The 22,269-nt window shown below is 42.7% G+C and overlaps 1 protein-coding gene across 1 annotated transcript in view; it reads right to left on the bottom strand.

The window, feature by feature from the left end:
• Window positions 1-1,311: 1,311 nt before the first annotated feature.
• COG6 (component of oligomeric golgi complex 6) overlaps window positions 1,312-22,269 on the bottom strand; it is a 141,350-nt gene continuing 120,392 nt past the window's right edge. Inside the window, exons 18-19 of the mRNA XM_075334594.1 lie at window positions 14,103-14,182; window positions 1,312-1,522 (exon numbers count right to left, since the gene is read on the bottom strand). Of these exons, the coding sequence (XP_075190709.1) occupies window positions 1,375-1,522; window positions 14,103-14,182 (228 nt within the window). The 3' untranslated portion in view covers window positions 1,312-1,374. The remainder of the gene's footprint in view (window positions 1,523-14,102; window positions 14,183-22,269) is intronic.

Raw genomic sequence — 22,269 nt, forward strand, 5'->3', positions numbered from 1 at the left:
CGTGATTTTATCAATAGAGGAAAAGTAAACCTGCTGCCATACAGTCTTCCATATTCATGAGCTATGTATAATCCTGCCACTACCACCAATTAGACAAAACAATCACTGATCTCGGGTAGACAAGCCAGAGCAAACACTGCCAGCAGCCAGCAAAGGCGCTCAAAACAGTGAAATCCTAGGTGCATTGCCTCCTGGGGGGTATGCAAATCAAAAAAGGTCCGTGGAGCCTCTGTTAGGAGTCTCGACACAGAAAAGGGCCACTTAATATGGTGGTTATGGTGGTCTCCTAAAAAGAGCCACTCCTTGGCTGGGTCCATCCCAGGGGGATATCTGGCTTTTTACTGTGTCGAGACTCCTAAGAGAGGCTCCACAGACCTTTTTTTGATTTGCTACCACCAATTGGCAGCTTTCTGCCTATGCACAGTGTACATAGAAAGATGCCAATCAGTAGTGTGGGTGGGGTTATACAGAGCTCAGCATGCAGAGATTTAGTAGATATACAGCATATAAAACAGAGATTTTAGCAAAACCACAGCAAGCAGCCCAGTATGTGATACCTCACTGGAATCAGGGTCTCTGCCTCTACATTATGCTCCTCTAAGGGGTACTTTGCACGCTGCGACATCGCTAGCCGACTGTAGTGATGTTGAGCGCGATAGTCCCCGCCCCCGTCGCAGATGCGATATCTTGTGATAGCTGCCGTAGTGAACATTATTGCTGCGGAAGCTTCACACGCACTCACCAGCCCTGCAACGTCGCTCTGGCCGGCGACCCACTTCCTTCCTAAGGTGGCAGGTCGTGCGGCGTCACAGCGACGTTACATGGCAGGCGGCCAATAGAAGCGGAGGGGCGGAGATGAGCGGGACGTAAACATCCCGCCCACCTCCTTCCTTCCTCATTACAGGCAGGACGCAGGTAGGAGATGTTCCTTGCTCCTGCGGCTTCATACACAGCGATGTGCACTGCCGCAGGAACGAGGAACAACATCGTACCTGTCGCTGCAGCGAAATTATGGAAATGACCGACACTACACAGATCACCAATTTTCGACGCTTTTGAGATCGTTTATCGGTGCTTCTAGGCTTTACACATTGCGACGTCGTTACCGGGGCCGGATGTGCGTCACTTTCGATTTGACCCCGACGAGATCGCAGTAGCGATGTCGCAACGTGCAAAGTACCCCTAAGATTGGGTACGTGGTGTCAGATACTGATAAGATTGGGTACGTGGTGTCAGATTCTCTTTCTGTGTTAGAGCTGGGTGTCAATTTTACCTGTGTATAGTAACAGTATGACGACAAATAAGACCCAGTACACATACAAGTTTATTAAGAACGTACACTATACAATGAGGTGAGGGAGGGGGTGGTAATATTCAGGAAAGAAGGGTCTGCACTTGCTGTGGAGATCTATGGAGAATGCTTGTGGGCTCCCTGTAAGTGTTGGCAGGATCCATCACAGCGTCGTATACTTCCATGTAGGCTCGGCACACCAGCTCAGTGGACTGTTTAATTATCTGTTCCCTGAGGAAAAGAAAAAAAAAAAAAGAAAAAGTTAAAATGTGCTTTTATATGAAGCCTCAAAGTTGTATTTCTAATCTGTATTTCTAATAATGCACAAAAACATTTGTATCACAAAGAGAAAAGGTGAATCACTGATTATCTGCAATTATTTATGACGCTCCGACATTGCTATGTAGATTATGAATGGCTATTCTCCTATATACATAACCAGCTATGACAATAGTGCCATCTGCAGGTTATAACAGGTACAGCTGAATATATACGAGAGGAGTTGAGCTTTTTCTCTTGATATAATGGTAAAATGCTATGTTTAGACCTCCATTAAATAATTGCACATTAAAGCCAGTTATGTAATAGTGCTGGTAGATGTGATCAATTACACGAAATTGTAAATATATAACCTTCAGCTACAATGGAACATGGCAGGATGGAGACCCTTGGTTTAACATGCGAGACAACATTTATATATTGTAGATGAACCGACTCCTGAAATAAATGTAACGCACACATCACCCAAACAATATAATCAGTGCATAAGTGAACAGAGACCAGGCTACCAACAGATTCCCATAGTCTCAGGTCTATTATTCAATGTAAAACAAGGGGTTAAGTTCTCAACTCAAATACACTGAATAGGCAACTGGGGCCAAACTCCAAGAAAATATCAACAGAAAAAAACACAAAATAGTGGGGGAGCCCAAATAGTAAAGCATAAGTCATGAACGTGTTTTCATGTGTTTTTGCTGGCATCACTGTATTCCCAACGCACGTTTCGCCCTTTATTCATCAAGGGGCGTGTTGGGAAAAGGGGAGATTAAGGTGTGAGGGGACCAATGATATAAATAATTGAACATTATAAAAGGTCTGATGACCAAATTGGCTTATTTTGATTGCCATTGATGCTCTGTGAATTTGGCACATTGGTCATCCTCATCATCTAATAAATAGCAGTGGTCTTCCAGGGCCTAGACAATGGAAAGCAAATGCCACACAAGTATACAGCATAAATAGAGAGTATAAATTAATTCTGTATTTCATACTGTTCTTTAAAGATAATGTAATTAAATTATTGTAGTCAGTTTATTTTTCATTCTATTTAAGCTCACTATTGATTACCTTCAGACTTCATTCCCTATAGTTTAGTATGCTGTGTTGTGCGCATCCATCCCTCCCGCTCCCCCTGGCCTTGCACTCATATGGCACTGCACGGTGCTTGTGCACACACCATCATTTATCCACCTTATTAGGTCACACCATTTCTTCCCGACAAAAAAAAGGGTAAAACGTTCGTTGGGGTAATGACACACGCATAAAAGTGAAAACACATATAAGCACTTCCCTGACTTATACATCCTTTACTTTTTGAATAAAAAATGAAATCATATTGAACTATGGATTCAGTACTCTAATGACCTGCATGTGCCCTGTAGAACATATTGTTATGCCATAGACCGAAATGGGCCCTGTGCAAGAACAATATATGGGTCCTTTGCAGTCCAATAGCTCCTCATAATGCACAATTTCAACTGCTTTGGAAGAGGAAATGGGCTCCTTTACCTCTTGGGCCCCTGTTTCACCAATGATATGTCCGCCCTTGCAGTGGGAAATAGTGGAGTGTTGTACTTCGCTTTCTAAGGCAGTCCCATAGGCAATGGATGGCGTAAAGTAGTGTAAATTACAACAGAAATGTACTCCAAACATTGACCAGAGAAAATTTCTGGCAGTATAACCACTTAAAAGTGTTGTCTGTAACTTAGTAAATTTCATACCATATGTATAAATATTTAATTTAATACCGCATAGTAAACATTTGTCTAATGTACTTAAATTCAAAATTCCCTACCTTTTCCTCAACTTTGTAGTGTTTTGTCTTACTTCTGAAAATTATTCATTAAAGTCTTCCTGCATGAATTGGGAATATCAAATGGATAGTCATCAGGAGGCTGGGGCTGCTGTCACTCCCATTGTTTGCTTTACCACGATGAAACAAAGTGTCATCAAGGGGCAGCGCTGCAGTCACTTACTACAGCTTCTGCCACCACCGTTCCCTGATGACTGAGTTTCAGTAGCAGTGAAGGAGACGTGACCGCAGCTTCTATCACATCCCCATGCTTCTGTCCTTGCAGTCTCATTCACTGAAATGAGACATCATCGGGGTCGGTGATAGAAGCAGTATAAGTGACAGCAGCGAGGCGATATGAACAGGTGAAGTGTGTACAGAGGATGTGGTGCAGCGTGGGGATTGGAGAAGTGTGTACAGAGGATGTGGGGCAGTGTGGGGCCAGGAGAAGTGTGTACAGAGGATGTGTGGCAGTGTGGGGCCAGGAGAAGTGTGTACAGAGGATGTGGGGCAGTGTGGGACCAGGAGAAGCGTGTACAGAGGATGTGGGGCAGTCTGGGGCCAGGAGAAGTGTGTACAGAGGATGTGGGTCAGAGTGGGGACAGGAGAAGTGTGTGCAGAGGATGTGGGGAAGTGTGTGCAGAGGATGTGGGGAAGTGTGGGGACAGGAGAAGTGTGTGCAGAGGATGTGGGGCAGTGTGGGGACAGGAGAAGTGTGTGCAGAGGATGTGGGGCAGTGTGGGCACAGGTAAATTCACTCGAGTCTTTTAGCATGCACTGGAGATTCTCGAATACATCATCCTTAGGTGGCTGGGGTTGCTGTAAGTCTACTGCTTTCATTTCTAATGATGAAATGAAGCGTTTGGGTTCAGTAGCCGTGAATGATAGGTAACCGCAGGTTTGATCAGTCACCAAACTTCTGTCCCCACACTGCCCCACATCCTCTTTACACACGTCTCCTGTCCCCACTCTGCCCCACATCCTCTGTGCACACTTCTCCTGTCCCCACTCTGCTCCACATCCGCTGTACACACTTCTCCTGTCCCCACACTGCCCCACATCCTCTGTACACACTTCTCCTGTCCCCACTCTGCTCCACATCCTCTGTACATACTTCTCCTGTCCCCACTCTGCCCCACATCCTCTGTGCACACTTCTCCTGTCCCCACTCTGCTCCACATCCTCTGTACACACTTCTCCTGTCCCCACACTGCCCCACATCCTCTGTGCACACTTCTCCTGTCCCCACTCTGCTCCACATCCTCTGTACATACTTCTCCTGTCCCCACTCTGCCCCACATCCTCTGTGCACACTTCTCCTGTCCCCACTCTGCTCTACATCCTCTGTACATACTTCTCCTGTCCCCACACTGCCCCACATCCTCTGTGCACACTTCTCCTGTCCCCACTCTGCTCCACATCCTCTGTACATACTTCTCCTGTCCCCACTCTGCTCCACATCCTCTGTACATACTTCTCCTGTCCCCACACTGCCCCACATCCTCTGTGCACACTTCTCCTGTCCCCACTCTGCTCCACATCCTCTGTACATACTTCTCCTGTCCCCACTCTGCTCCACATCCTCTGTACATACTTCTCCTGTCCCCATTCTGCTCCACATCCTCTGAACACACGTCTCCTGTCCCCACTCTGCCCCACATCCTCTGAACACACTTCTCCTGTCCCCACTCTGCCCCACATCCTCTGAACACACTTCTCCTGTCCCCACTCTGCCCCACTTCTCCTGTTTTCCCCTAAGACAGACAAAAAAAAAAGAAAGAAAGTGAAGAGAGTGGGACGGATCAGGAATTTAGGACTGAAGTTGATTAATTATTAAATTAAAAAGACAGAGAATGAAATTCCCTTGGCTTTGGACAAACCATTCAATGAATTAGAAGCATCTTCCTCCAGTGCACACGTCATCCAGACTGGTGTACAGAACATGAGCTTTGATGAATTTGGCCCAAACCCTTCATCTTTCCTGCTAATAAATCCTCACAGCCCTCAGTGACAGGTGACGGCTAAACACCTTATCATTTCAATATACTTATCCTATTAAAGGCCATCACTTGCCTTTTTCTTGCCTGTATGAACAGCTAATGTGATCCAACACGACCGTGCTTTCACTGTTGTATATATCAATATATCATTTTAGGAAGCCCCCGCTGCACTGTACATGTATAATGCTGTCAAATTGCCCCTATTTTGCAGCACTTACAAAGCGGGAGCATTAGTAACTCACAGGTAACTATTTGTATGAAACCCAGAAGCCCATTTTCTTATAAACGTATGACATAAATGCTGGATTTTCCCACTAAGCCCTTGTACTTCCACTGTAAAAATATGTGAGAATAGAGTGGAGGGAGTATCGTACGTAATTTGTATTGAAATACAGAAATACACTCGTCTGGAGCGTTAGGCTTCCTCTAATTTGTCAATGAGAAATGCAATTAGTAGTGATGTGACAAGATGGTGTCCAGATTAAGATGAAATAATGGGGTGGCCAAACCCACAACCTCGTTTTTGAATCTATTAGGCCCTGAACACGTCAATTTATAGTCCTTTACTTAGCACATATGTGGGGAATATCTCGCAATGTATATGGCAAGTGTTACTACAAGGACCCACTGATGCATCGGGAAACAAAAGAGAAGGGAATTCTTCAGGTCTGTGTGAGCAGGAATCATCGGTGACCTTCTTCAGCACCGTGGAATAGCATAGTACACTTCAATACATCATACAAAAGGTATATAAAGCGAGAAAACCATGAAAATTGTCTCGTGCCGTATTGGCTCACACCAGTTTTATATGCCAACAAGTACAGATGGGTGGATAGATTCACAAGACTCCAGTCCAGCTTTATGGGCCTTCACCATTTTCAGAGTGCTAGGCAGCTACTTAAAAGAACACATGGCTGCTGCTTTTTAGCACAAAGTTAGAGGAGCCTGGGTTTTTATACAGCTGTGAATTTTGCATCACCCGACCTTTCCTGATGATGATAGTGAACAAACCTTCCTGATGATGATAGTGAACAAACCACAACCCTAACGGGTTAATTAAGGTCTCTGATACCTTGGTCAAAGTTATCTGAGCGCACAAATCTCCAAGGGCACCCAAACTTTTGCAGCACATCGGCCCATTTTCCTTTTTGAACTTTTTCAAATATAAAAGGTGAATATATATACATATTTTTTTTTCCTAATATACAATGGAAATGTGTCACTTTTAACTTTATGCCTTTTCATTTCATCTTCAACTTGCTTAACTGTTCACAATAACAGTCATTTTGACAGGGGTGCCAAAACCTTTACATGCCACTGTATCTTTTTCCATTCTTTTTTCCCACTATCTCCATCTCTTTTTTATTATATATACTATACATATACACCGTGTGCAGAATTATTAGGCAAATGAGTATTTTGATCACATGATACTTTTTATACATGTCCTACTCCAAGCTGAATAGGCTTGAGAGCCAACTACCAATTAAGTAAATCAGGTGATGTGCATCTCTAATGAGGAGGGGTGTGGTGTAATGACATCAACACACGATATATGGTATGCTTAATTATTAGACAACTTCCTTTCCTTTGGCAAAATGGGTCAGAAGAGATACTTGACGGGCTCTGAAAAGTCCAAAATTGTGAGATGTCTTGCAGGGGGATGCAGTAGTCTTAAAATTGCCAAACTTTTGAAGCGTGATCACCGAACAATCAAGTGTTTCATGGCAAATAACCAACAGGGTCGCAAGAAGCGTGTTGGGCAAAAAAAGGCGCAAAATATCTTCCCATGAATTGAGGAAAATCAAGCGTGGAGCTGCCAAGATGCCATTTGCCACCGGTTTGGCCATATTTCAGAGCTTCAACGTTACTGGAGTATCAAAAAGCACAAGGTGTGCCATACTCAGGGACATGGCTATGGTAAGGAAGGCTGAAAAATGACCACCTTTGAACAAGAAAAATAAGAAAACGTCAAGACTGGGCCAAGAAATATCTTAAGACTGATTTTACAAAGGGTTTATGGACTGATAAAATGAGAGTGACTCTTGATGGGCCAGATGGAAGGGCCAGAGGCTGGATCAGTAAAGGGAAAAGAGCTCCACTCCGACTCAGACACCAGCAAGGTGGAGGTGGGGTACTGCTATGGGCTGGTATCATCAAAGATGAACTTGTGGGACCTTTTCGGGTTGAGGATGGAGTGAAGCGCAACTCCCAGACCTACTGCCAGTTTCTGGAAGACAACTTCTTCAAGCAGTGGTACAGGAAATAGTTGGTATCGTTCAAGAAAAACATGATTTTCATGCAGGACAATGCTCCATCACATGCATCAAACTACTCCACATGGCTGGCCAGTAAAGGTCTAAAAGACGAAAAAATAATGGCATGGCCACTTTGTTCACCTGATCTGAATCTCAGAGAACCTGTGGTCCCTCCTAAAATGTGAGATCTACAGGGAGGGAAAACAGTACACCTCTCAGAACAGTGTCTGGAGGCTGTGGTGGCTGCTGCATGCAATGTTGATTGTAAACAGATCAAGGAACTGACAGAATCTATGGATGGTCGGCTGTTGAGTGTCATCATAAAGAAAGGTGGCTATATTGGTCACTAATTTTTTTTGGGTTTTTCTTTTGCATGTCAGAAATGTTTATTTCTAAATTTTGTGCAGTTATATTGGTTTACCTGGTGAAAATAAACAAGTGAGATGGAAATATATTTGGTTTTTATTAAGTTGCCTAATAATTCTGCACAGTAATAGTTACCTGCACAAACCGATATCCTCCTAAGATAGCCAAATCTAAAAAAAAAAAACAAAAAACACTCCAGCTTCTAAAAATATTAAGCTTTGTTATTTAAGAGTCTTTTGGGTTGATTGAGAAGATACTTGTTGATCAATAATAAAAAAAATCCTCTAAAATACAACTTGCCTAATAATTCTGAACACTGTGTATATACTGCCCTTGAGTATTAAGCATGTCCTGTGCCCCTCAAAAAAACGACAGCTCATTTTCACATTAAATGCTTCTGTACCGTCCGCATTGTTCTGATGAACGATGATGGCAATACAATGGCAACATTGCACCACCAGCATCATGATAGACAAGATGCTTTATTCAATCGTGTCCATGTTTTAAATAGGATGAATAAATTATGACCTGCATTGTGCGTCCATTGGGGAGTCTCCAAGTCACCTGGTAGGGAAATATTAATTTAATGCTCCATTTTCTTTATGGGAAATTCCACTTTTTATTCATATTTTTATCTTCATATATACTGCTTTCAACTGCAAATATTCAGAAGGGTATAGATGCGTAAAAAAAAACACCCTAATGTCAAGCAAAGGATATATGGAATTAGTGTGATATAATCTCAACTTATTGGAAAAGTCGGAACTTTGTCATCTCATTATCTGACTTGGGTGTAGATGGGCATTCATCACAAAAAACCTAATGGAGTAAGGGGGGGGGGGCAGTTTATTACTAACACATGCAGATGACATGTAATCGATGTGTCATGTGCACAATGACTTCGGCTGGATCTCTATTAGTCTCGTGCTTACAGTAAATTAACTATATTTCTGTTCACAGCCTTCAAGTCAAAGTAACCTTTCAGCCTCTTCTGGAAGACTCAACAATGACGCTACAAGAGTGCTAATATTTCATACTACACAACAATAGAAAAAAAAGGGCTGATGTTTCTAAGAATTGCCCAAAAGTGTTTATAGCTAAACCACTTTTACCACCGACACTAATGTTTCAATACAAAACACCAGACGGCAAATATAGACAATGAGTTGGAGGAGGTGATTACATTAGGCGGTATTATGGGGAACGTTCCAAGAACTAAAACTGCATCAAACAACATAACAGCTCAATTACGGAACAATAATGTACAGTACTTCACCTGAGCTACGTTGGGTAAAAAGACAGAATTTTAGCGTTGGCTCAAATGTCTCTTTAGTCGGTTTATGGGTTTAAATGTCTGACGTACAGTAGTTCAGTAAATCATCCCAAACTTTGCAGATGTTAGAGCTTGCTTGTAAGGGAAGCACAGAGAAGTCTGAGAGCGGGGGCGCCTGTTCTGTCATAGTGTGCTCACTGAAAACTGATCTGGTAAATTATCTCAAAGCGCATAGAAGAGCAAAAGGAATCCTATGATCCTGGTCTAACGGCTACTCAAGTAGGCTGTGATCACCTGCCGAGAGACCTGCGTACTTCCTACTACCTGCAGAATTGCCCTGTTTTTTCTGATTAGTAGACTCTGCAACATCTAGCAAGTCACGCTGCAAATTTAATGATGGCTCAGCTTCTAAAAATTAGATTATGTGCTGGAGAAGGTGAAGGCAACAGTTGCAGTGTCTCCTATTTAATGCATATTCAGCTGCCTATATCTCCTAATTAGTGTATATACTTCAGACTCATGGTCTCCTATGATATAGATATATATATATATATACATACATATATATACACATACACACTTCAACCCCAGTGTCTCCTATGTGATGTATATACACCAACCATATGTCTCCTGTGTGATGTATATGCTCCAGCCAGTGTCTCCTATGTGATGTATATGCACCAGCCCCAGTGTCTCCTATGTGATATACTGTATATACACCCTGCTTGAGTTCTATAAATATTACATGAGCAGTAATACATTTTCCATCTTGAGGAGACATACAGTGTATTATGCATCTCTGTTTAAAACAATTTACAACAGTGAACGGTTTTGTTAGGGTTTTTTTTTTTTTTTTTACAAAACCTATCACAAAGATACTGTAGATCCGTAGATCCAACTGCGCTCAAGACCTACGCAAACCTGAAAACACAGTTGCTCGTTTTAATATCTTCCGTACCACCTAACATAACATATCTCACCAAAGAGAAGTAATTTCATCCATCACTTTAATGGTGAGTTAATTAAATGTTTAAAAAAATACAGCAAGTTATTTTTTTTAAATTACTTTTTGCCTGGTATTTACAGTGAAATATTGCGGTGGCAGTGTGCTCCTAGTGTCAGGGACATACATTCCATTAATGGCATAATGAATTCACAGATGTACTGTTCTATATTGAAAGAGAAGATGCTGCGATCTCTCCATGCCCTTGGTAGACGTGCCTTTTTCCAACATGACAATGATCCAAAACACACATCTAAGGCCACTGTTGCATTTCCGAAGAACAAGGTGAAAGTGATTCAGTGGCAAGTATGTCTCCTGAACTGAACCCAAATTTATTAACATGAGCAGACACACTGTCCAGCCAGGTTTTATCTACACACTACAATTGTTCAAATGAATTTCCATTGGTGGCAGATATCAAGGTGGTCGTACCGCACTCCCAAAACACGTGTTAGCAAGGCCTCAGTTATAGACTCTGTTGCTTCATTGATGAGTTGTCACAAGCTGTTCAGATCCTGTGGACATGAGTGCTAAGTATACCAAGTCCTTAATGTTACCCCACAGAAAGAAGTCACAGGGTATAAGATCTGGTGATCGTGGAGGCCAGCCCAACATTAGTGAATCGACCTGAGACAACAATCATTGAAGCAGCGGCATCCATACCAAGGAAATGCTGGCACATGTCTGGACAGAACAGGACTATCCCCTGGACATCTGCCGTGTCACCAAGGGAAGTCACTTTGATCATTTGCAGTGTGCCGATAAAACAAGGTTACATAGTAAGTCTTTTCAAGTTAATAAATCTGTGTTATATTATTGCGGATGAATAGTGAGCCTACAATTTTGTTCCATCCTTTTTGACTCACCCAATATATACATAAATTACAGAGTAATTTATATGTAGCGCCCAAAATACACCAATCTACCATGAGAGCAACTGCACAGAAGCACAGAAGTCGTTTTTGAAACTATATGCGGTGCTATAAGTATTTTTTATATGGAAACATAGTAAAGAAAAAAATGACTGAATGCAAAAATAAAGTGACAAGTGTATTCTAAAATCCATTTAATATATTTATGTTGTCATCATAGCAGTTCTTTAAAGCAGCACTTTTACCCCGCTGCACAAAATTCAAGAGAGAAATTTCCTTTATTCAGACGTGAACCAGCGGCGCACATACAAGCCTGAAAGTCCTATACGATGAGGAATGAAATTACCCAGCTCTAATGCGGAGCACTCTTCCCTCCAGCTCCGCTGTTAAATATGAGCGATTATCCTTTGAACAATGCTTTTAAACCTTATATGTCTTTATTTCCCAGTAGATCGACTGGCAATGCCCATTAAGCCATGCTGAGCCATTCAATCCATTAAGCAGCATGTAACTCTGCTGAGTACATGAGATCCAAAGGTTGTAGCCACAGAGTGGGCTGGATGTTTTACTCGCAGATGAGTCTGGTTTTTAAGAGGCAAGAAGACGAAAAAAAAATGATAATAGTAATAATAATAATTGAGTTAAGGGAAATGTAACCCCTCATTAATGGTCAGAAGTCAACATGTATCTTTAGAGGCATTCTGTCACGTGGTATCTGGCTCAAAATTCAAGTGTCTTCTGATACTGTTCACACAGCAGAGCCAGACACTCCACACGATGCTGCTTTTGAGTTGCACAGACAAGCTCGAGCATCAACCAGCTGAGCTCTTGTTAGTAATCAGCCTTGCATGAGTTAATTTCTGCTAGCCTGTGGATTACTGCTTGAGTCACATGTTAGAGGAGACCTATCACAGTTTCCTCCACTTTTTAAGATGGTGGAGCCTGGTCTCCCATGCAGATGATAGCTTTATGTGACCTCGGTCCTTGTGCTTTCATATCCAGTTGTTGGTGAACTTCTGTGTGTTGTGGAAATACTCTTTCCTGATTATTTCCTCCCTTTCTTTAGTTTCCTCCTGATCACATATTGTCTATACCTCTGTGAGTGATTGCTATGAGTTTGAGTTTTGGTTTTCCCCTGTCGGCTTATTTGGGATTGACCATTCCTGTCCCAGCCCTCTCCTAGATGGAGGGAGGGGGCCACTAGACCATGGTTGTTCAGGGGCTAGGGCAAGCAAGGCGGCCCAAACATTTTTACCTTCGGGATCAGGGTCAGTCAAGGTTCCCCTAGTCTGAGGGCCAGTTCAGGCTCCACTGTTCCTACTGATCCCATCACACAACGTGACACATCCACCTGCACAAATTCCCAGGCAGAGAAAAGTGATCCTGTGTGTCTCGCCACGTAAAGTTAATATTAATTAACCACTTTAAATATCCCCCGATTCTTGTAGCCCTACTAGATAACAATCAGAAGACTTCCTATAGACATAATTAATTATTCCTTATAGAGCTTAACAGAAATCAATTTATACGAGGTCCCACATATTCTCATATTAATAGTGAGAAGCCGTACTGAACCTCAGTTCTCTTGGGCAAATCTAGTGTTCTCACTCGGTGACATGTAAAGCGGTTGTCACACAATTAAATGTCAATTTACAAAATGTATTTTTCCATATTACATTGCCCCCTGGCGCTCTTTCATTTTACTTGTCGACCATCCCCTTGATGCCTCCATTGCCGATAGTCACACATGCCCAGTCCCACCGCCCTTTCGGCAATTGTACGGTATTGTATTGTTTCGGCGATTTCCGGCAATTGTGCGGCCGGCTATTTAGAATCAGTACACTAGAAGTGGCTTCTTCTTATCATTACTGACCACAACATCAAAAGAACCCCTGGGGGCTTCAAAACCTGTCTGTAACAACTCAACGGAGATCTTGGGGAAACTTTTTTACCTGCCTTTTTAGAAAGTTTTAACTTACATGAGACTTAGCGACTCACAGTCACAACTTTTCATATTGGATCTTATACTTTGTGTGTACAATATAAGGCAAAAACAAGAGCAGTCGTATACATCACAGTGAAATAATCATTGTCATAGTGGCTCTATGGGCCCTATTACACTGTAAAGTTGTCCGACCCACTGACTTTCATGGGTCCAGCCGACCGTCCCGAGCATGGGAGCCTTCCAGCTATTCCCCGACTGCATATTTCTGGTGGAGAAATAGGTTATGCAGTTCGGGTTCTAACAACAGATCCTTTTTTATTTTCATGCAAGAAAAGCCCAATAGAGAACACATGAACATTCGCCTAATGATTGGTCACCTTATCTAAGCCAATGTTGGGTATATATATACTTTTGCGAACTCTTCATCCAGGACACCTCAGGGCCAACTTAGAAGAACTGCTAATCGCCAACATCAGACTGAAGATTGGCCATATACAAGCTAATCGGTGGTCATTTTATGGCCAGTTTAAACACAATATAGCAATTGAGAAGGGCGCGTCAGTGGAGAACCCCTTTACATAGACCCTAGCACAGACCCTTCGCTTAGAGTATGCAACACATGTATTCATTACTTTGTCACTCTGTTCATGTTGGCTATACAATTTATCCATCGGGCTTCATCGTCGCCACTTACATGAAAATTATTTGTCTCTTTGGTATTTCACCCTATCCTATAGTCACCAACGATGGACAGCGGTGAAGCTTGCATATCAATGGACAGGCATAAATGTCATCCACCACTTTCTCTTTACCTGTCGGTCTTCTCCATTCTTTATTCAATATTTATACATTTTATAGTATAGATTTATTCAATTTTGGTTTTAAGGTTTTTGGTATTTTTGTTATACGTGTTGTAGATGATTTGTTCCTCAATCCAAACTGGTTGGTAATATTTTTCTTTGAATCTTTTAAATAATAATAATAATAATAATATAGTATAATATAAAGTGAAATGTCACTTACTTTACGGTGGCACTTAGGAAGAAATTCAGCTGTGGCATTTGGAGATTGTCAGGACCCGCCAGATACCGATCAAACTGAACCTAAGGGCAAGAAATACTATAAATGGCAAATCACTTACACTGCAGCATTAACGCAGAATTCTTTGGAAAAATTTATGAAACTTTTCTTGGGCCTCCTTCACACAACCGTGTTTTCAGTATGTGCAACGTCCGCATACCTCAGTGTGTTTACGCGCTCCACACGGCGACATGTTCGTTTTTCTTGGCAGCACTGATGTCACGCAGACCACACACTGATGTGATCCATGTGATATCAGTGTGACGTAGCAGAGAAAAACGTGTCTTTAAAATAAAATGATTTTTTCTACTCACCTGTCTCCAGCGCTGCAGTCACTTGCTTCCGGGTACTCTCATTATGCGCATGCATATTTATTGCACCATGGACCCGGAAGCAGCAGCGCCGGAGACAGCAGCGCCAGGGACAGGTGAGTATATAAGTACATGCTGTCCATGTGCAATCCGGATGTCACATAGATAGCAAACTGACTGCACACGCGCCCCCACACATACACACACACACACACACACACACACACAAGCACTGTGCAAAACGTGTGTTTTGCACTGATATGTGAAAGAGGCTTTAAAGTGTATGATCACTTTCACAAGTAAAGCGATAATGGATCAACATGCTGAAGTTTAAGAATTTTACCAAATCATTCTCACCGCTTTCTGACGATAACCAGCAGTGCGAACCACCCAAAGTCAGCGCTGTGAGCTACAGTGTCCAGCGGCCTTCTCCTGCGGCTGTCTTCAGTATAGGGCACAATCCTCTCAGGATCTTACAGCGCTCGCTCCCACACTGAAAACGACATCTAAGAGTGACAAGCAGGACGCTGCATACTGTAATGTGGCCGGTATCACAGACATCGGGGCGGTCCTACTGCGAGTCATCATCAAAAATCGCTAATAGAGTGATTTAGAAAAACGATTATATTGAGGGCTTCTGCACTGGTCATTTCCTTGTCAAGGCATTTTATTATTTATAAAAAAAAAAAGGAAAAAAAAAAAAAAAAAAAAACACAAATCAAAAAATATATTTGCCAATGGCTGTGGCCTGGGATAAGACTATGTGAAAGGTGCCTACCAGGCTGTGGAGAGATGAGAGACCTGTCTGGTTGCCCCGTCGAAGAACAACACTTAACATAACAATATCATAATGTTTGATGATGAAGGTGTCACTCCATTTCTTGCCATCACATGGAAAGTCCAAAGATTAAGCATGAATACATCTTGCTATGAACTTTGCATAACTTGATATGTAAAAAAGAACTAAGGGGGAGTAGAAGGCTAGTAAATTGTTAGCCATTTCAACCAGATTTTGAGCTATATGACAGTGAACCTGACTCCATCACCAAGAGCAATAGGGTCTTAACCAATAAACAATGGTGAATAGGTGAGGGATATGCTAGCTGCTCACCTTTTCGGGTTCTATAACCTACAACTGAGGAATCAAAAGAATGACAGCTGCTGCAGCACTTCCAAATTCGGGGAAGCTGATGTGTGGAACAAGTGTTTGGAGGATTAGACTTCTGATTTACGCTGCTAGGAATGTATTCACAAACAGAATCCAGAAAACATTATGTAGGAAAGACCATATGATTTAATTTCAATGCTTTTCGAAGTTGGCCTAACTTTTTCAATGGTTTTTGGTTCTCCTGATGAAGAACTTAGTTCAACTTCGAAACGTGTTGAGACAAAATCGCCTTGTCTGTGCTGCATAACATTTTCTGGATAATACATTTGCATTGTCTGTGGTGCATAACATCTTCTGGATGATAAAATCACTTTGCCTGTGCTGCATAACATCTTCTGGATGATAAAATCACCTTGTCTGTGATGCATAATGTCTTTTGGATGATAAAATCACCTTGCCTGTGCTGCATAACATCTTCTGGATGATAAAATCACCTTGTCTGTGATGCATAACATTTTCTGGATGATAAAATCACCTTGTCTGTGATGCATAATGTCTTTTGGATGATAAAAGCGCCATATCTATGCTTCATAACATCTTCTGGATGATAAAATCACCTTGTCTGTGCTGCATAATCTCTTCTAGAAGATAAAATCACCTTGTTTGTGCTGCATAATATTTTCTAGATAATAAAATAGCCTTGTCTGTGCTGCATCACGTCTGGATTTTTTTCCCGTGAATACATTACTAGCAGCGGAGATCACCAAGATGATTCAATCATTAGTTACTTTTCCACCTACTGTACTTTCATGAAATCGCTGTTCACTAGCTGTAGTGGGAGCTGAATGTGGAGCCCTATGGATGAGCGGTGGGCTAGCCCTTCCTTCCTAAATACCATTGACAGTTTTTGCTCTATAATGTGCAGACAATTATCGGCAGAACGGTGTTGGACCAGTAGGAATCAGACTACTGTATGCACAATAGCTGAATGGACTCGAGTGCCCAGGCAGCAAAGCATCAGATTTTATTAAAATAAAAAAGGACCACAAGGATTAAAAGTAAGTCAGCGACTGAATCGAAGGCTTTGTCACTACATTATGCAGATTCCTTTAAGACAAGATTGAATAACCCCAAGAAAATCTAATTCTAGGAAGCGATGACTCATGTAATTCAACGAAACTAGATAAAACTCATGCAACACCTTTCGCCTGCTCCAGGGAGAACCTTTTCCTAGTTTTTCCATTAGAAAACAATGAGTAAGGCTAGGTTCACATTTCCGTTGTTTTGCATCAGTCACATGCGTTGCTTGACGCATGTGACTGATGCGTTGTACAACGGATGACAAAGAACAGACTTCATTGTTGGACTCCGTTGTGTGAAGGGGGCGGAGCGTGTGTGTGGTGTGTGTGTGGTGTGTGTGTGTGTGTGTGTGTGTGTGTGTGTGTGTGTGTGTGTGTGTATATACACATGCGGAGTGCGGGAGGAGGCGAAGCCGAGCGGGGAAGTGTCGGCCTCCCTGCACATAACCAGTCTAAATATCGGGTAACTAATCAAAGCGCATTGCTTAGTAACCCGATGTGTATCCGGGTTACGTGTGCAGGGAACCAGAGAGCATGCGCAGCGAAATCCTACGGATTGCGCTGCTCAAAAAACGTTACAGGCTGCGTTCCTTCCGCCCCGCGGTCAGTCGTTCCACGACTGATCAGTCGGGCGGAGGGTGCAACGCAGCATCATCTGTTACAATCCGCCGCTGATACAAGTCTATGGGAACAACGGAATCCGCTAAACGGATTCCGTTGTTTACCAGAGCAGCGGATTGTAGCTGATACAATTTAACGGAAGTGTGAACCTAGCCTAAGGTGCAGAATGAAGCAATAGCTGATGACAGTTCAGAGTCCCTGCTCAGAAGGACTTTTTTCTCACCTCCCTGTGTTTCTCGCTACAGACGAGGAGGGAGAAATAATTATACAGAAACACACAGCAGACCAGAGGGTTCGTGGTTACCACTACAGAAGCTACACATGGGGCTGGCACCAGCAGCGGCTCCCGCGTCTAGACAGTATTTATGGGCTTCTATGCCAGGGAAAGACAGTCCGCTCCAACCATATCAGCCACGCTGTAGACCAACGGAGCCTAAAAAGTCACAGTATCACATCTGTACACCCCTCACACATTTCCAACCTTTTATTGCTGAGGAGTGAGGGTCAGGGGTGATGCAGTGCATTAATAGCTGGCAGGCACATTACCAGTAGGTGTCTGGTCATACAATGCCACCATTTATATTCTGGAATACTTATATTTAGGCAGGGGACATATTCTATTTTGTAACCACAGCATAATTATAACAGGCCTCCAAATTTACACACACTCCGATCGTAAAGTTACTCAGGAAAGTGCAAAGTTGAAGTAAAGTTCATTAGAACGTCACAAAAACGAGCACAATTAACACATAAAGCCTCCAGTGAATGCCAAACAGGGCCCTATTTTATTAATTATTCTATATTTTGTGTTATTAAATGGTAACTAAACTTTTATATACTTTTTGTATATAGTACCAATGATCAGTGGGGAATGGGACCTAAGAGCTCCATGATGGCTCTAACCAAGGGGCAGAAGGGCTTACCGAGAATCTGTCACCAGGTGTTTGCTGCCTTCTGTAAGAACAGCATGAAGCAGGGGCTGAGACCCTGATGACAGTGCTGGGTCACTTACTGGGCTGCTTACTGTAGTTGTGCTAAACCATTAGTTCATCTGATGCAGCTCTTTTAGTCTTCTCAATGACAAAAAAAAAAGCCAGTTGCACTCTGCAACGCTAAAGCATGAAAACCATGAATGTAAGAATATAGACATGCATTACTGCTGAAGGAAATAAAAAAATGAGATATTTAGCATAGAAAAATGGCCATTCATGGTTTGCATGCTTCAGCTGCAGACTGCAATTGTCTTTTTTTTTTACCATTTTATGTCATGTTCAGTTATGCACCTGTTCACACTACATAGTTAGAAGTGCCGTCAGTCTTTTTATCCAGATTATGGGGTCTTGCCCTCTGTGCACCCCTCTCCCATTAGCCGCAAGTGATTTTGTTCCCTATAGCAGTTTCCTATTTGCCCATACACAAGAGGTGTTTAACCAGGAGAGGTACCCAGTATTATGAGATATGCCTTGACGTGGCTACTGGGCAAATATAGAAATGGCCATTTTTGTATGCTAAATATCTCAATTTTTTTCTTAAATTTCCTTTAGCAGTAATGAATATCTATATTCTTACATTCATGGTTGGCAAGCTTTAGCATTGCAGAGAGCAATTGGTTTTTTTTTTGCCATTTTATGTCATGTTCAGTTATGCACCTGTTCACACTACATGCTTGGAAGTGCCGTCGGTCTTTTTGTCTAGATTATGGGATCATGGCTTCTGACCGTGCACCCCTCCCCCTTTAGTCTCAGGTGATTTTATCTTATTTAGCAGGTTCTAACATGCCCATACAAAGGAGGTTTTTAACTGCAGCGAGAGGCTTCAGTTCAGAGTAGGTAACCAGTATTATGAGATCAGCCTTGACATGGCTACTGGGTAGATATAGAAATGGCCATTTTTTTATGCAAAATATTTCACTTTTTTCTTAGATTTCCTTTAGCCGTAATGCATGTCTATATTCTTACATTCATAGTTTGCATGCTTTAGCACTACTGTTTTTTTTTTTGTCATTTTATGTCATGTTCAGTTATGCACCTATTCACACTGCATGATATGCCGGTTTCCCACATCCTGCTTTTTGCCGGATTTGGCGCACGCCAGTACAGTGTATACAGTAAAATGGCAGTGCCGCAACTTCCGGGTCACATGCTCCGGTCACATGACAGCATGTGACCGGCGCTTGTCGCGCTGCCACTGTACTCTATACACTGTACTGACGTGCGCCGAATCCAGCAAACTGGCGAAAAGCAGGATGTAGGAAACTAGCCTTAGGGAGTGTCATCAGTCTTTTTGTTTAGTCCTCTCAATCATGTAGCACTTATATTAAATTATCTCTATTCATCCCATTAGCCAGTGATTTTATCAAGTCAACAGAAAGTAGCCCAATAAGTGACAAGGTTGTAATCAGGGTTTTCTATTCCCATTTTATTCACTTGGTGTTAGTGCTATTTGGCAGCCATTGATGCTGTGCTGGTGTCCCTTTGAGGTGGTGTGACCTGGAGCTTTGCCTTGCAGCATGGGTGAAATGGAGCATCAGGTTGTTCCCCTTAAACGTACGCGGTTACTTCGGTGGCGATGGCGCATGGTTCCACACCGTTCTGGCTAGGAACCCACAGAGGATCGCTGTGCCGTGGCAGTGGGCTTCATACAGACTGATCAGAATGTTACACTAAGAAAATCATATTCAGTTTTGTACATGTTTGCCTATCGGCATTAGATCAATGTATGATTTTTGGATATGCGGTCCATGTCTTTCTTTACAGCTATTGTGTTTACACTTTGAAAGGCATTGAGAAAAAACAACCTAAATTATACTTCTCCTGGACGTGTGCCGTATCTCCAGCAGCGCAGTAACATTTCCACATTTACAGTGTTCCTGAGTGATCTTTGACATATTCAAAGGACAGGTCATTAATATCAGATTAGTCCTGGTCTGGCTCTTTCATGCTCCGGCCACAGCTGTATGTGCATACATTGAACAATGCTGTAAAGCGCAGAACTAATCAATGGGTAGTTGCCAATGCCAAGTGCTGAAGAACAGCTCCTATTTTTAGAAACATACCCTTTTCTAAGGCTACTTTCACACTTGCGTTCAGCAAAGTCCGTCACTATGGAGAATAGCGCAGTGCGTTAACGCACTGCGCTATTCTCCATAGACTTGTATGGACAACGCACTGTAACGCAAGTGTCTGCGTTGCATCCGCTGGACGACGCAGCGTCGTTATTTTGACGCTGCGTCGGGCGGAAGAAACGCAGCATGTAACGTTTTTTGAGCAGCGCAATCCGTAGGAATTCACTGCGCATGCTCTTTTTTTTTTTTTTTTAATCAAACTTTATTTTGTGTCGCGGTGGCCGAACGTTCAGCTGAGCGCCGGCCGCCGGCAAGTGACAGCGCTCAGCTGAGCGACCGGCAGCCGGCTATTGAGAGCGATCAGCTGATCGTTCACAATAGTCTGCTGCCGGTAAAACTGTAAAGAATAAAATTAAAAAAAAAAAAAAGCTTTCCGCTGTTTTGTACGATCCGTAGCATCCGTTGTGCCACTATATGCAACGCATCCGTTGCATCTGTCACACAACACAATGCTACGGATCCCGTCCAACGCAAGTGTGAAACTAGCCTAAGCGGTCCTGCAGCTTCAGGGAGAGGACAGAAGACATTGATAGGAGCTGCAATTTATAACTTCGTTCCATATATTTACATTTGTCTGCGGACGGAGTTTGTAACAGGTGATCTGTGAGAATATCGGGTGTTGGGCCCCTACCAATCTGATACTGATGACGTTCTATGGATTATCAATATATTATGACCATACAGCCCCTTTAAGGTTTATTTCAGAGGTTAGGAAGTTATACAATCTGCTATAAGGCCCGGGGATTAAAGAAAATTGTACGCCACAAGTCTAGATATACAAATATTCTTTTTAGAGAGGAAGAAGGCTTGAATTCTAGTGCCACTTATTGGTGGTTGCAAGTCAATATCTATCCTTTAACGAGCTTTGCAACATGACTTAGGTTAAAAAAAACACCAAACAGGACACATGTTGTGGAGTGTTTGCCCCTAATCAGTACAAAGCGGGAGGTCTGATTTGGTTGCATGAGACCTCAGACAGGGGTTTTAAGGGGCAACAATTCTCCTTGCAGAGAGTGCCACAGACAAATCAGATCTCCTGCTTTGCAATGATGAGGGGGAAACAACCTGAAACATGTGTCTGCAAAGGGAGTAACTGGTTTAGCTTTTAAGGCTCAAAGGGTCGATATTGCTTTTTAGGATTGCCACCCCAAATAGTTGGCACTAGAGTTCCGGCCCTCTTCCTCTTTGAGAAGGATAGTTGTATAATCCATTTCCTAGAGGAGCATTGTGTGGCCTACAAGTCTCCTAACACTGACATGGCACGCTACACAACGGAAAATGTTACCATGGCTCAACAGGAAAGCAGTAAACAGGGTGGTGAGGAGAGGCAGGCAGCTGAAGGTTTTAACCCAGAGTTTGTAAAACTACATGCTCTGAAAAAGGAGAGACATGGAAACATTGCATTGCCTTAGAAAATCATGGGAACCTTAAGGGCATAGTCAGACGGCCGCATAACACGGACGACGATCACAGCACAATGTCCCAACTGGCTGGCGGCTCTCCTTACTCAAGTGCGAGTGCTGCATAGAAATACATGAAACGTTCATGCTCTGGTCAGGAGAGATGCCGGCCAGTGAGTGCACTGCGATACAATCCTTGGCCGAGTTATACAGTTGTCTGACCCCAGCCTTAAAGGGAATCTAGCACCAGGTTTTTGCTACCTCATCTGAGAGCAGCATAACATAGGGACAGAGACTTTGATTCCAGTGATGTGTCACTTGAGCTGTTTGCCTTCATTTTGATAAAATCATTGTTTTCTCTGCTGCAGATTTAGCAGTTATACAGAGCTCATGAATATGCTGGACTACCTGTCAGAACGCCAAGGAGTCCTCCAATGATAATCTACTGCTGATTAAACAGTGATTTT

This window comes from Anomaloglossus baeobatrachus, chromosome 2 (assembly GCF_048569485.1).
Source record: "Anomaloglossus baeobatrachus isolate aAnoBae1 chromosome 2, aAnoBae1.hap1, whole genome shotgun sequence".
Classification (NCBI taxonomy): domain Eukaryota; kingdom Metazoa; phylum Chordata; class Amphibia; order Anura; family Aromobatidae; genus Anomaloglossus; species Anomaloglossus baeobatrachus.